At 45.5% G+C, this 15911-nt stretch overlaps 1 protein-coding gene across 1 annotated transcript in view; it reads right to left on the bottom strand.

Moving 5' to 3' along the window:
• The window catches only part of MAML2 (mastermind like transcriptional coactivator 2), a 277427-nt gene extending 262234 nt beyond the window's left edge, over nucleotides 1-15193 (bottom strand). Inside the window, exons 1-2 of the mRNA XM_075592459.1 lie at nucleotides 14902-15193; nucleotides 13849-14399 (exon numbers count right to left, since the gene is read on the bottom strand). Coding sequence (XP_075448574.1) covers nucleotides 13849-14274 — 426 coding nt within the window. The 5' untranslated portion in view covers nucleotides 14275-14399; nucleotides 14902-15193. The remainder of the gene's footprint in view (nucleotides 1-13848; nucleotides 14400-14901) is intronic.
• Nucleotides 15194-15911: the final 718 nt, after the last annotated feature.

The following is a 15911-nucleotide window of genomic DNA, read 5'->3' as shown; positions in this document are numbered from 1 at the left end:
CACACAGTGATTATATATAACTAAGGGCTTTACTACGAACATAGAGAATATCATAATCCATTACATAACATCATAACCTGTGTCCCTCTCACGAGGAGACACTACCCGTGGTGACGTCTCGCAGGACGATTCCCCGACACCGGGTGATCCCACCCAGTGTCCCAAGAACCCCACCCAATGTCCCGTACTCCTACAGAGATAGTCACTGGGTGACTGCGCAGTCACTAAAACCTCTAGGCCTGTTGGTGCACATATAATATTGATACCTTCCGAGCACTCCGATGCTCGGGCCTGCAACACTCTTCTCAAAGGGTCAGACGTCCGTCTGATCCTTTCCAGGTATTCTGCCGGTGGACCCCAACGAGGGTCCCACCGCTCCACGGGAACTGCAACCGACGTTATCAGCTTTCTGCCTAACTACTTCTAGAGTGACAGCAACCCTAACCTAGGGCCTGTCCCTGAGGAACCGCAACCTGGGATGGCTTGGGGAAAACTCCTAGGGCCTGTGGAACATTAACCTGCCCCCCTTCCCCTAGCTACCCAGTCTCAACTGTAACTGCTAATCCTAACAGCCTAACGCACCTGCAGCCAACACTCAGCTCACACTGTCAGCCTGCAGGGATCCACACACACTTCACACACACTGCACGCACTGCGCCCAGCACATGCAGCGACACACACACAGACAGCTGCAATCACACACAGCCACCTGGATCCCGTAGCAATCCACTACTAGCACACTGTGCCTATTTGCCAGTGCCCACAGCCCTCTCCGCTGTGGCACTGCCAAACCTGCACCTTACACACACTAAGGGTGACCTCCCTATCTAGGGCCGTCCCTTATCAGTTACCCACTAACCTGGTGGGGAGTTGGGGCCTACCTGGAGGGTGAGGGTACCTATCAGGATGCAGGAGCTGCACTCACTCCCCGCATCCTTCCTTCCCCTTCAGCTCCTCTGCTCCAACTGACATGACTCATGCAAAGCCCGGGAAAATGTATCTCTTTCCTCCAGGGCAGTCCTGCAGCCCTATTGGCTCCTATCAAGCACCTGGTGCCTGCCTCGCTATGCCTCATGGGAATTGTAGTCCCGAGGCCCCTACAATAACATTGAGGCCGCGTGCGTGCCTTCCCTCTGCCTACACAAACCTGTAATGGCCGCCGCAACCTCTCACTAACTTCCCCTACTCTCGCGCGACTCTCCTGCGCCTTCCCTGCCCTCACGCAACTGTTCCCTGGCTCTAGGGTTCTCCCTGCGCATGCGCGACTCTGCCCTGTCTCTCGCAGCCTCCCTGCGCATGCGCGAGCTAACTGGGCCGCCGGGGACTCACTGCGCATGCGCGAGTTGAAGCGCAATGGAGGCGCCCTATCCGCCCGACTCCGGGAGCGCCGGGAGCCCTGAGATGCGCGTGCGGCCTTGGCAACCGGCCGCACGCGTCCCCGGCAACCCCCGAGCCGGGACCTGACCGCCCTCTCCCCTGCCACTGCCGAACGGAGCCACCATTGGACGCGGCGGCCCCCGCGATCGGCAGTCAGGTGAGGAGGGTGCGGTAGCGCTGGGGAGACCTGGCTACACTCTCCCCCTGGTGGAAAAACCAACGTCCTCGCTTGGAGAACGCCATACCCTGACATAAGGTTACACAATAAAATACGGCATGTCATATTTGTTACAATTATCAGGTCGACTTTACACCTCAGATTACATAGTACATCACACTCAATAATACCCGAGACTGGCTGAGACCACTTGTGGGGTGCCCCTACCAGATCAGATGGGGGTACCTCACTTTTGCGTCCGTGAGCCTCCCCCAGAAAAATTTCTTGGAGAGCACACTCTAAGGCGACAGTTTCTGGCTCTTCGCTACTTCCTCCCCCTGGTGGAAGGAGTAGCCCAGTGTCTCTGAAGCAGACCTTTACCCGGTCATCCGCGGCAGGGATGCGGTAGACCAGGAGGCCAGGACCTTTCCCGCGGTCCACCACCTGGCGAATGGCACGCTCCTTTTTGGGCGTAAAGGAGGCCAGTCTCCCTGGATCGTCCTTTACACAGTCCTTGTCCCTACGGACTTGTGAGGCTTCCACTGAGAAGCGAGCACTGGGAAATGTCTCGGTTTCACCTGGCAGGGGGGAAAAAGTAGACACCTTACCCCTGCGGTGAATCACGGGGGCCAACAGGTCCTCGGGGACGCTGTCAGTTCCCACCTTGGTGGTATCGGGACCTGCCCCTGGCACTTCTGGGGCAGTCCACTTACGCGCTGAAAACTCGGGAGCGTTGGATCCTAGTCCTGGGACCACTTGTGTCGGAGCACACGGGCTCACACTCCGCTCAGGAACCGTAGCTTTGGCCTTCTTCACGGCCACCTCCATCGGACTCGGTGGGGAACAAGGGGGTTCCTTACTACTCTGCTGGCTGACGATGGGCTTCCCATCTTCCGGAAGGATCGACGGTAGACACTGGTCCACTCTCTTCTCTGGACAGCCACCTTCCAATGAGGACACCTCCGCCAGGACGCGATGCAGAGGGGAACCCTTCACCCGGGCGACCAGACTTAAGGAGCCATCGTGCTCCGCGGTCACCTGGAGGCTCACCCCCGACACCCCTGGGGCAGTCGACTCACCCTTGTCGGCGTTAGGTACTGGTCCCCATTCTAGGACCGATGGTACCTCTGTAGTAGGTCGGACTGACCATTGTAGGGCACTCGGGCCCACAGCCGGGTCCGCAACATCGGGACACACTTCCTCTAGGGCACACGGGCCCACAGCAGGCTCTGCATTCGCCCAGATAGTGTGTTCCTTGGTGTCACTGAAGTGGTCCGCCGGCAGGCGCATCACCACAAGTGACGGGTCGCTGGATTCACTAGAAGAAGGTGGGGGTATATACACCTTACCCTGTGATTCCTCTGTCTCACTGTTGGGGTGGTTCGCCGGTAGGCGCATCGCCACCGATGGGAATTCAACCTTGTCCGCTGGCAACATCACGATCGGATCCTCCGCCAACGTGTTGCTCGGCTCCAGGATGGGCTGATCCGGGTTCTGTGGTTCCTGCTCAGGAACCAGGTCTAGAAGGTTCACTTGGGCGCACTGGCCCTCCGAAATGTCTATGAGAAAGGTAGATGGGTTAGTTATACTGACCGGCTCTTCAGGCTGGGGCACAATAGGTTTTAAGAACCAGGCACCGCAATCTTCACATTGAGGCTCCCACGCCAATGCCGCTCTAGAACAGTCACATGTAGGGCTAAAATACTGTATGCTCAGTTCTCCATCCACAGTGCCGGTCTTGAAATCCAGCGGTAGCTGAAATAGGTCGGCTCCTTGGACATAAGCTTTTTGCAGGCAAGTGCACATTAATGTAAGGGCTTTCACTCCTGGCGCGTGCCAGGCCACATACACATTGGGGTGTACTCCCTTACAGTCTGTTTCATCATCATTATCAGAAAACCAAGAGTCTATTTCATTTAGGTCGGCCACAGTGCCCTCTTCCTCGGGCTGTCCTGTAGCCGCCAACGGCACTGGTCGCAGAGTCGGTATCCTGCAGCAGCCACACATGCGTCCCCAGGCCAATTTACAAAAGGAGCAGTCACCGTTGTTACAGAAACATTCCCGGCACCCATCCTCGTTCGCGTCTTCCAACCGCCCCTTTATCAGGCACGTCAAAACACCAAAGTTCATACTACCCGACGGACTCAATGATTCGATCATACACGGGCGCAACAAAAAGGATACGGCCCCGGCCTTCGTCGGCCAGAGTCCATATGACGGCGAGCAATTTTCTTTGCCCCCAGTACTTTCTTTGATGGAGACAGCAGTTACGGATGAAGGCTCACAGTGCTTGCTCCCCCTGGTGGAATCTGAAGGAGGGGCAGCACACTCTTTCATTGAGTGACTCTGGCTCGGCACAGAGTTATTCAGTTGGCGGGGGCGGGGCTTAGGATTTCCCGCCAAGCTCGGACAGTTTGCAACATTTTCCCGCGCGGGCGGGAAATCAGCACGTGACTTCTTCATGGCGAACAAAAATAGCACAATTTAGAAAAATGAAAACAGGGCACCCCAGGTCAATCTCAGCAGCGCCTCCAAATGTAACGGGTATTCCACCCCACCCAATCTCATATGTAGTGTGGGTGAGTAGAACATGTGGTGTTACCGGTGTGGTGCGTATACCTGCAGGCTCACAGGAGGTCTGAGCCTCCGCTAATGAGAGCCTGGGGTGAATCCTCTGGAACGGATCTTCGTTTACAGCGCCTCCACCTATGTAGGATTCTAGGGAAGTGTAGAATGACCCTACATAGGAACCCAATAAGAAACTACACACACAGTGATTATATATAACTAAGGGCTTTACTACGAACATAGAGAATATCATAATCCATTACATAACATCATAACCTGTGTCCCTCTCACGAGGAGACACTACCCGTGGTGACGTCTCGCAGGACGATTCCCCGACACCGGGTGATCCCACCCAGTGTCCCAAGAACCCCACCCAATGTCCCGTACTCCTACAGAGATAGTCACTGGGTGACTGCGCAGTCACTAAAACCTCTAGGCCTGTTGGTGCACATATAATATTGATACCTTCCGAGCACTCCGATGCTCGGGCCTGCAACACTCTTCTCAAAGGGTCAGACGTCCGTCTGATCCTTTCCAGGTATTCTGCCGGTGGACCCCAACGAGGGTCCCACCGCTCCACGGGAACTGCAACCGACGTTATCAGCTTTCTGCCTAACTACTTCTAGAGTGACAGCAACCCTAACCTAGGGCCTGTCCCTGAGGAACCGCAACCTGGGATGGCTTGGGGAAAACTCCTAGGGCCTGTGGAACATTAACCTGCCCCCCTTCCCCTAGCTACCCAGTCTCAACTGTAACTGCTAATCCTAACAGCCTAACGCACCTGCAGCCAACACTCAGCTCACACTGTCAGCCTGCAGGGATCCACACACACTTCACACACACTGCACGCACTGCGCCCAGCACATGCAGCGACACACACACAGACAGCTGCAATCACACACAGCCACCTGGATCCCGTAGCAATCCACTACTAGCACACTGTGCCTATTTGCCAGTGCCCACAGCCCTCTCCGCTGTGGCACTGCCAAACCTGCACCTTACACACACTAAGGGTGACCTCCCTATCTAGGGCCGTCCCTTATCAGTTACCCACTAACCTGGTGGGGAGTTGGGGCCTACCTGGAGGGTGAGGGTACCTATCAGGATGCAGGAGCTGCACTCACTCCCCGCATCCTTCCTTCCCCTTCAGCTCCTCTGCTCCAACTGACATGACTCATGCAAAGCCCGGGAAAATGTATCTCTTTCCTCCAGGGCAGTCCTGCAGCCCTATTGGCTCCTATCAAGCACCTGGTGCCTGCCTCGCTATGCCTCATGGGAATTGTAGTCCCGAGGCCCCTACAATAACATTGAGGCCGCGTGCGTGCCTTCCCTCTGCCTACACAAACCTGTAATGGCCGCCGCAACCTCTCACTAACTTCCCCTACTCTCGCGCGACTCTCCTGCGCCTTCCCTGCCCTCACGCAACTGTTCCCTGGCTCTAGGGTTCTCCCTGCGCATGCGCGACTCTGCCCTGTCTCTCGCAGCCTCCCTGCGCATGCGCGAGCTAACTGGGCCGCCGGGGACTCACTGCGCATGCGCGAGTTGAAGCGCAATGGAGGCGCCCTATCCGCCCGACTCCGGGAGCGCCGGGAGCCCTGAGATGCGCGTGCGGCCTTGGCAACCGGCCGCACGCGTCCCCGGCAACCCCCGAGCCGGGACCTGACCGCCCTCTCCCCTGCCACTGCCGAACGGAGCCACCATTGGACGCGGCGGCCCCCGCGATCGGCAGTCAGGTGAGGAGGGTGCGGTAGCGCTGGGGAGACCTGGCTACACTGGCAAATCCAAAGTGATTTAGTCATGTAAATATATTAATGCATGTTATGTTGCAGAACAGGAGAATACAAATAAGTGAAATGGTACACAAGGCAAATGTGTACTCAATTAAAATTGTGCGAATGTCTTCACACTTCCTTCACATAAACATAATTACCATGACAAAATTGCAAATTTAATGCCAGTATAAAGTAATACATTGAGAGTTACCTCTTGTTTTCAAGTGTGTCCTTTATATAACTGGCCATGTGACCGGATGCCTTTTGCTTCTGTTGGAATTTGCAATGTACAGTACATTGCTTTTTAATGCTTGGCACATTTTGCAACGCTTGCCATTTTCATGAAATGTAGCCATACCTCCAACGACCAAACTACTGGCTGTACTGCATGTCTATGCTAGAGAGTCATATCAGGGGAGAGCAACTACTTCTGCACGAGGATCTTCACCTGCTTTTCCCCACACTCTGAAGAATGGAGGACATTACTCTCCAGAAAGAAAAAGATTCCATAAAGCAGCAGTTTGCAATTCTCTACTTTTATTTCTTACTTCTATTGTATGAGATCTCTTCTTGTCCTTTCCAGGGCTGGTTTTATTTAATTTTTTAAATTTGAAGCTCTGTTCTGGAGATCTAAGCACTTGAAAAATTAAGTGTCGGGAGCTCTCCCAAGAGGTCACTGCAGTGTAAAACTTACCATGGTAACCTCTGACGCCAGAGATGAAGAAAATCAAGATGTTTAACACACACAAAAAAAATATTTTTAAAGAGCAGCGCATATACAGGGGGCAAGATACTAAGAGTATATGCGTTATTAGAATGAGATTCTGGGAGGATTGCTGCTCAGGATCAACAAGCTATTTATGTCACTAAACAAAAATGTTATTGGTTAGCTCACTTCCCAAATGTTGTGGGAGCAGTGGACTTCACCCACATAGCACTAATGCCCCCACAGAGGTATGAAGCCAAGTACGGACACAGGAAGCTGTACCATTCCATTATTGTGCAGATCATTTGTGCTGATTGACTTCACAACACCAATCTTGTGGCTGCAACCATGACACCTCACTTTCTGACCTACTAAAGGCTAGACCAGGGGTGCGCAAACTTTTGGCGTTGCGTACCCCTGCCATCACTCCTCCCATATTGGCGCCCCCCTTATCTTCCTAGAGCGTCAAATGACGCCGCGGGATCATGCCACATGACAGCATTTGACGCCATGTTGCTATAGCGACGCAGTGTCAAATGATGTAGCAGGTCATGTGACATCACGTCACCCCACGCCATCATTGGACACCGTGTCGCCACAGCAACGCGTCTTCTGAGTCATGGTAAGAAAGAGTACAGAGCCCTTGCGTGGTCTGCGGCATTTAATTTAAATGCCTTGGGGAATAGCACAGGGTCTCTGTAAACAACAGGCCCACCCCAAAAAAAATCTTGCGCCCCACTCGGGGGGCGTGCACCCAGTTTGTGCACACATGGGCTAGACAACCATAATTGGAACGGCTTCTTTACAGGTAATAGCGCCTACTCCCCAAGGCCATAACTCTTAGCACCTTTACCCAATCCAGTCACACCCATGCAGATAAGCTACTGTATAACCAGGCCCATGTTCCACCAGATCTGTTATAGAGCGCTTTCTGAAAAGTCGCTTCAGGTGTTTGTTTTGGTCTGGTCGAGCCAGATTCCTAATATACAGTACCAGTGAAATACAGGAGTCACAATGGAATGTTCTCAATACCATTCTAATACAATTAAAACTCTTGATATTTATGGCCATGCTTTGGTAGCACAGACCCTTCAATTATGGATTTGCTCTGTTTTCAGAAACCACTGCAAAATTTGTAAAACTACAGTTGTAAAAGACACAGGCTATTGTTATTGATTATTTTGGTCTATGCTCCAGCTATCGTGTGTGAAATTGTAGCAATGTGCTGCATTTTCCACAACATAGCTGTGTGTAGGGAATGCCAGTTAGGGCATGAGCCGGAGGAAATGGATGAACTTGACACAATAGAGGAAGGAAGGACACGATATTGCGTCATTCACCAATTCTTTACTTGTAAGAGCAATCCTTTGACACTTTTTCTGTACCTTGTTTAAGCGTGCTTTAAAAAAGACTTGTGTCTGACTGTACAAGTTATTTTACAAAACATAATAAGGGCATACTGAACAGCTTGCCAACCAATGTACAAACAACTTGTGTTTGCACAATTCTTAGTTAGACATTTAAATACGAAATATCTACAGAACATTATAAAACATTGATTTTCACGTCACTCCTCAGAAGGAGCCCTGAGAAGAAAGGTGGAAATCAATTGTTTCGAGTTGGCAACACAGGCCTATGTGACAGAGGAAGAAGACTCTCAGCATGCTCTAACAAGGCAACAGCTGGCAAACCCTGCCTCTTTAAAAAGAGCGATTATTAGACTAACAAAAAGGAGGGACATTCATTGTAAATTGTACTAGCTGAAAGCTTAGCAACATAAGGATACATGGGAAATTAAATGCAAATGTAAACATCTTAGGCTGCGCTTATAGTGCCGGCGACAGCGCCAGCGACGTTGCTTCAAAAACAAATGCATTGCCACCATCGAATTCGCTTATAGTAAGCGCGACACGACGGCGCGACGGATCGACGGCTTGGTCGCGATCGCTGGAAGACATCTCAGTTTGATTTTTCCAGCGACCGCAGCCTGATGTCGCCGGCACTATAAGCGCAGCCTTAGAAACTTAGCATTTCATAAACTATACTATCCTAAAAAAAAAGAACTATCAATTCCTCAGGTAAGATTTTAACACTCATGTTAGAGAATAAAAAAACTATTTTATTTTGCTATGCTAACTGTTTTCTCCACCTAAAATGAAAGTACAGCTCAACCCCGTTATAACGCGATCCGTTACAACGCGAATCCGCTTATAACACGATGTAAGCGTGGCTCCCAATTTTCATATTTATGAATACTTTACAACACGATCTTAAATACTTAAATACTTTATTGTACAATGCATACAATTGTATATTATTTCTAATGCAATCCGCTTATAGCGCGATTTGATTCTTTGGACCCCAAGCACAGCATTATAAGGGGGTTGAGCTGTACATGTATCCTTTAATACTCAGCTCACAACAAAATGTCTAAATTAGGTCTTAATGAGGTGTTTGTAAAGGGTCTTAGAACAATGACAAGAATGACTAACAGGTCACAATTCTTGAAGGTATCAAATCAAAATAAAACAAAAACAATTACCATTGACACTAATCATGGGCTGTAACTCAGGATGGCAATCTGAATTTGCAAGAACTCATATTTAATGTCTTGTCTTTCAAGAATATGAATAAAGACTTTTAAGGACTTTTTCATAGAATTAGTAAATCTGCATAGCTGCCTAGAAATAATTCTAGTGCCCACAAAAAATTGTGCATGGTTTTCCCCCAACTGGGTTAGCACATCTAAATGAGATCAGTACTAATTGCCTGTAACTTGTTCTCACGCTCTAACATTTTTCCAATTCCTTAATAATTGAAATATATTTAACACATATCATTTATGCCTGAAAGTATACTGTATGTCTAGTACTTTGCCTGAAAGTCTAGCTTCAAACAGTGAAAGAAAAAAAAAAGTAATCAAAACATAGAATTTATCATTCTTACTATTTAAGGGCTAAAATCTCACATTCACATTATTACAATATTAGCGGTAGTTGTACAAGGCTTGTAAAGTTGTAAAGTGTAAGTCTCGGTGTTATACTGTATATATTTTTTCCCATTGTTAGAATAAATTGTTTTCCATCAAGAATTGAACTGCATAATTTCACAATCATTTTTGGAATCGCGATTAAGAAAAATGAAAGACATTCAAGTATAATGTACAGTTAATGGACACAGCTATTATTTCTTCCTCCAGTTATCAGGTACAGTAAGACCTATTTGTACCAATAAGCATGTTAAGAAATTGTTTCTTTTCACAGGCATGGTTCATTCACAGTGCTACACAATTAACCTGGATTGTTTTATTTTTTGGTTTTCTTATAACTTCTTTAAAAAAAAGTTTCTGGGAAATTGCTTAAACAATTATGCCTTTGTATAAATAAAGATTAAGAAACGGTAAATAGAGAGACCGATTACACATTGCTGACAACCACTTTTTGGCATCGACAAAAAGAACTCAATTGCCATAAAAGTCAATCAAGCGTATAACACATAAGAAATGTTGATTTTTTTAAACTACGCCCATAAAAGTCTTCTACTTATTATGTAAATATTAGCAAGTTGTGGGTAACATTTAACATTGGCTACTACTGTAGTCAGCCAGTGCTTTGTTAATAAATAACATACAATAAGACATTACAACTCTCCCATTTAATAAACAGAAGCCAAATAATTATACTGCAGAGTACTCTTTGAAACGTGCCACTACATTCCAAAGCATATCATAACCAGTGTTTAATTAATAACTAACATATTGCCATGTACAGACAAAAAATATGTTTATATAGTGCTTCCAAAAGATAAGAACTGGAACACAACATGAGAGTGAACCGTTAAACCCAGGGATTTTGTACTATATGTTTTTACTGCATTGCTGGAAACACTATGGGGGACATTTGCTAAACACTAATGCATGGTATCACACCCTGATTCGGCATTAACTGCCATAGTGTGCATGGGTGCCAAGTGAATCCTGCGCTATGGGTTGTGACTCCCTGTTTATAAGAGTTGACAGTACAAAAATATCATAGGGACCTGCATCCAGTCACGCTGTGGAATACCTAACGAAGGTTTCCTCCTAGATACAGGTGAAAAGTATCATTTGTCTTTACTGTTCTAGGACTCCTCTGAAGCAGGAATGCGGCACTCTATACTCCAGGGACCCACCTGTTGCCAAGAAAAAAAGCCTTAAGAAATGGGAGCCAAGGTCAGCTTCACTCCATTGGTCATCTTTGATTATTTTTTGGGGTACATTTATCTGCACTTTTTTCTTTACAACGATGGAGCCCTCAGCGTAGAGGTCCATGGCTTATTCATGGAGATGGTGATTTTAATTTTCTTAATACTACAAAAGTGTGCCTCGCTTAAATCCTCAATTCCTCTTACCAACCCCCCTCAACATGCAGACCAATGCAGGCCGGCCAAAATAGCTACTGTATCTTGTGGCAGATGCAACATTTATTTGCTGGGATACAGAGACCCAACAACGCTTACTTCTTAATTTGGCTCCATGTTATCTGATAGTTTTTTTTATCTACCTCTGGCTTCCTCTCTTTGAAAGGATGTTGTAGTCCTGTTTTCGTATTAAATGGAAGAAAGAATAAAGGATCGAAACCGCTTCCCAGCACAGCATAGTTCAGCATTCCAAGGCAGCAGACGCATCTGTGCTAAAAGCTTACTTTACTCCATAACATCTACATTAAAAGTAACATATATGCAGGAACCCCCTCATGTAAAAATCCTGAAACGTTTCACAGAAAGCAGGATGCTTTCTTAAAAGACCAAGCAATAGCCTACATGTGTTTCTCCCCTATTTTTTTTTAAATAAATCAATTCTGTACTATGAGAAAATACTTGTAGCATTTAAAAAAAACAAAAAATAAAAACAGAACTCTGAATGACTTTTTTTATGCATTATAATGTAACAAGCATTTTTCTGTTTCTATAGCAACCATTTACAAAGTCAAATTGCCTTCCTCTTCTGAAACGGGCTCTGAAACACCCCTTTTTGAGCCCTGCCCTCTCTCTAGCAGTGCACCAATTTTATCTAGTGACTGCCTGGTCACTTTATCTTCCCCCCAGAACTTTGTATCTTGGGTCCTCTTCTGCAGCACTGACAGCCATTTAGGAACCCCCGAGCTGAATCTTCGCCGATCGATCACAGGAGAACGGATCAATTTAGCTAATTACGTCTGATTGTGTGGATTGTATTGATGCACATATTAAAGGGAATACCACTACTAATAATATTAATAAAAGGCAACTTGGACTGCTGCTTTAAAGGGTACCTCAGTAATACTGGATATAGTCATGATGTTAAAAAGAGCACACAAAAAAAAGGATTCTACAAAGGATTTACAAATATGCAATCATAATTCTACTCATCCATAATATTACTTGTGTCTAGATTAAGTAAAAACTAAATTATGCCACTGCCCGAAAAAGTATGAGTGAAATATGATTTTTACAAGCATTGGCCCAACTGAAATATAGGCATTTCTGATTGAACATCAAAATGTCAGATTTTATCACCATCAGTTTTGGGAGGACCTGCAAGGAAATATTTTCTAGGTTCCTCCACCAATTAAGCAGTTAACAGAAGGTTTAGATCATGGCAAGAAACCTTTCACTGAAGTATTCCTGTTCAGTGTTTTTTCCACACAGCTTGTGGTGGCGGAATGTGAAACATATTCAAAGGATACATGTATCATGGAATTCTATGTTGTTATAGCGATACGATTTCAGTAGCATTTCTGTTTACCAATAAGAGATTTCTTGTAAACAAGTATCAATCACATCACACAACATCTCAAAGTCGTCTCAACAGCTATCAAATGCCAGTACATAGAAATAAATACATTTAACATAAAATGATTACTTCGTCATGAGCCATCTGCTTTTTATCTTACTTCGGAAGAGGCAAAAATCATTTAAACAGAAATAACATAATGCGAAAATGGTTTTGCAGTTGCAGTGTTGAACATCTTAAGGTTACGCTTATAGTGCTCCCGGAGACGGCTACGCGACAGTTGCTGGAAAAATCAAATTGAGGTGACTTCCAGCGATCGTGACCAAGCCGTCGCTCTGTCGCACCGTCGCGGTGCGCTTACTATAAGCGCACGCAACGGTGGCAATGCATTTGTTTTGAAGCGGCACTATAAGCGCAGCCTAAGACTGCAAGTCAGATATCACTTTTTAATAAGAGACTCTAACTTCTGAGGCAAACGTTACTACTAAAAATGAACAACATTTTTGTTGAAGTTTGCAAACCTGCATGTATTCAAGGTCAATGTGCATGACCCTTTTATTGCCTTTTTCTCAAAATTCAGGCAAATAGTGGAGAAAGTCTGACGAAACGCATCTGGTGTAACTTGGGGCAATGAGATAGTTTGTGAATACACAACGTTTGAGAGATTCGCAAATATTTGAAGACATTCACACATCTCTAATCACTACATCATGTTCTATTATACACAGTTTGCATGTCAGAACAAGGTAAACACAAATCGATCACAAACTGTGAATGGACATTATACATGCCTACAGGTTCAGTTTGCTTATCCCATACAGTACATTGCAGGCCCTTTTGATGTTGAAGGTGATAAATAGAAACCTTACTGAAAGTCACAGAATGGATTAAAGTTCACACAACTGCAGAGATTACACATTTCCAAAGATCAAAATCAATGAGGTTTGGGGACGCTGACCCCAAAAATGCAATTTTAATAGAAAAGTACTACATCGATCAGTGAGATTCCTTGAAGTCCATGAGACTGTTGATGCTAAAAATAATAATCAATGAGCTTGACTTCACAATCAGAGAGAGTCACAGCATATCAATGACAGTTCACGTCTCCAACTGTGACTTTTAAACAATAGCAAATATTCGGACACAAAATTTGTCTTTAGGTCACTTCCTTTAACAATATTCTACTAGGGAACTACTACAAATAGGACACTTTAGGGCTTATTCAACAAGCTCCATAGAGGCGGATCACATCGATAAGAGTTTTTAGCTGATCACGGTGAGATTGGCTGTTTCTAGCTTATTGAATATGCGCCCCTTTGTGGGTTATATAGCCCCAGCAACAAGCTCTGGTATGTTAAATTGAAGGTTTATTTACAATTGAGCGCACTAACCAAAAAATTATTTGGTATTATTGACCAATAATAATATTTTACCATTATTGAAGACAATCAATTTTTGGTGACTTTAAGTTAACGTTCTAATCCTTGTGAAACAAAAAGCAATTTTTGATACTTACAGCGATAAGGGCCGAGTTCCTCTGGTCTAATCCATTAGATACAATTTGTTGCTGCTGTTCCCCATTGATCTCATTGCCATTATTATTCAACAGGTGTTGTTGCTGATGATGATGGTAATCAGGTGGTGGAGCACAAGTGCTCTTGCTGTGCTTGTTACTCTTCCTGGTGCCCTGGCCATGTTGCACAACTGTCAGCAGTTGCAACGTGTTCTGCCGCTCTCTGTCTGAACTTTCAGCCCTACTACGCTCATACCGACCCTCGCAGTTCAGGTGGTGTTGGCGACACACGGCAATCCGAGCCCGCAGGCGCTCCACAATGGCACTGTGCACACGCGGTGTTACTGACCCGCCTCCAAGGAGCCCAACACCAGTGACTCCTATTCCGAGACCCCCTGTTGGGGCCTGAGGGGAAGCTGTTTCCCCCATTCTTCTGCGACCGTATGGGGGCAGGTTTTTCAGTCTTTGATGGAAACACGGTTATTTATGCAGCGGATCGTGTTACTGGCTCCGTTTTACTGCCACATGAATGAAGACAATGTCCGTCGACAGAGCTACCAAAGAGACAGAAAACAAATACTTTGACCAAAGCACCAGTGACAGCTCTAAATTGTGATATTATTTCACCAACAAATTATTTGACGGCGTATTAAAAAAAAATGCACTTTGTCCTATGTATAATTAAACTGTAGAGAATATGCATGGAAAAGCCCATCAGATGTTGAGCAGCTAATTTACTTTGCAGCTAAATCGTTTCTTTAATTAACAGTGAAACCATTAAGTAACATATTTATATTTACAAGCGTAGTTTTGCTGAATTATTTTTTCTTGTCATTACAGTTTGCCGTTTCCAGCTGTACTGTGTAAATACATACACCAGAAAAAAAGCCAGTCATTCACCATGTTACCCATGCAAGCAATTAACCTAGTCAATTTTACCCTGTAATCCATGCTTTTCTTTATGATCTTTAGCACTATGAAAAAAAAGCTTCTGTTAATTTAGCATTAAGTATCATTTAACATCCCTTCATAATACTCCTTCTCCCCAGCTCTTACCTTATTGAACTTTAGACGCTGTACCACCAAAGGGGGAAAAACAGCAGTTAAGTTATTGCAACTGATAATGAAAACTTCCAGACTTCCAGGGGGTTGAATCAAGTTCAGCAATGTTTCCTTGTACTGTGTGAAAGTTCCATTTACAAATCAAGATGCAGTTATAAAAAATGCAGATCTTTTGAACATCCACACTTTTAAAGGAAAATGAGCTTGTGTTTCCCTAACTTTGTGTTGCTTGTTGTCAGCAGCGTAGTGATTCTAGCTGGACGCTGGGCTTGTACAAATACACAGGCTTTCATTGTGTGTGTGTGAATGAGGCAGATGAAAAGACATTCTTTTGGGTCTCTGCTGGAGGGGCGAGGTAACTGCAGCAGTGTTACTGTATGTGAATCTGAAGTGCTGGATATCAGACGCGAAACAGAAGAGCCCTCTGCTGGATAATGGAGAGAATGCAACACATTGTTTGGACCCCATCTCTTCAAGAAAAAAAAATAGAACATTTTACCTACTGGAGGTTTTTTTTTTTAAGAGATGACCAGTTCAAAAGAACAATATTGGAGAGATTTGGGGGTTCTGGAATAAGAAAGGATATTGAAAAGGAACTTCGTTTTTTATTAGTGAGACACCATAGAAGTGAAGGTTTCCCACAGAATAGAGCTTCAGTGAAAACCTGAAACTTGGAGACCAGGCTCAGTAGAAAAGGTTACAATTTATTTAAAGAACACATCAAACATAGAAACTTCCTACACGTTTCTCACCCTTCGGTGATTTGTCTTGGACTCCATAGAAGTCTTGTATATAATGTATACCCTGTTCACTTATGTAACTATATGTATTGTGCCCATGTATTATTTGTCATCTTACCTCTGTGCCCAGGACATAGTGGAAAACGAGCGGTAACTCTCAATGTATTACTTCCTGGTAAAACATTTTTAATAAAGATAAATAATATTTATAAAATATGTTACCAGGAAGGATACATTGAAAGTTACCTCCTTTATAAATTACAC

The sequence above is a fragment of the Ascaphus truei genome, chromosome 3, assembly GCF_040206685.1.
Source record: "Ascaphus truei isolate aAscTru1 chromosome 3, aAscTru1.hap1, whole genome shotgun sequence".
NCBI classification, from domain to species: domain Eukaryota; kingdom Metazoa; phylum Chordata; class Amphibia; order Anura; family Ascaphidae; genus Ascaphus; species Ascaphus truei.
Note: the sequence above shows the minus strand (reverse complement) of the source record. Positions and strands in the feature narration are given on the sequence as shown.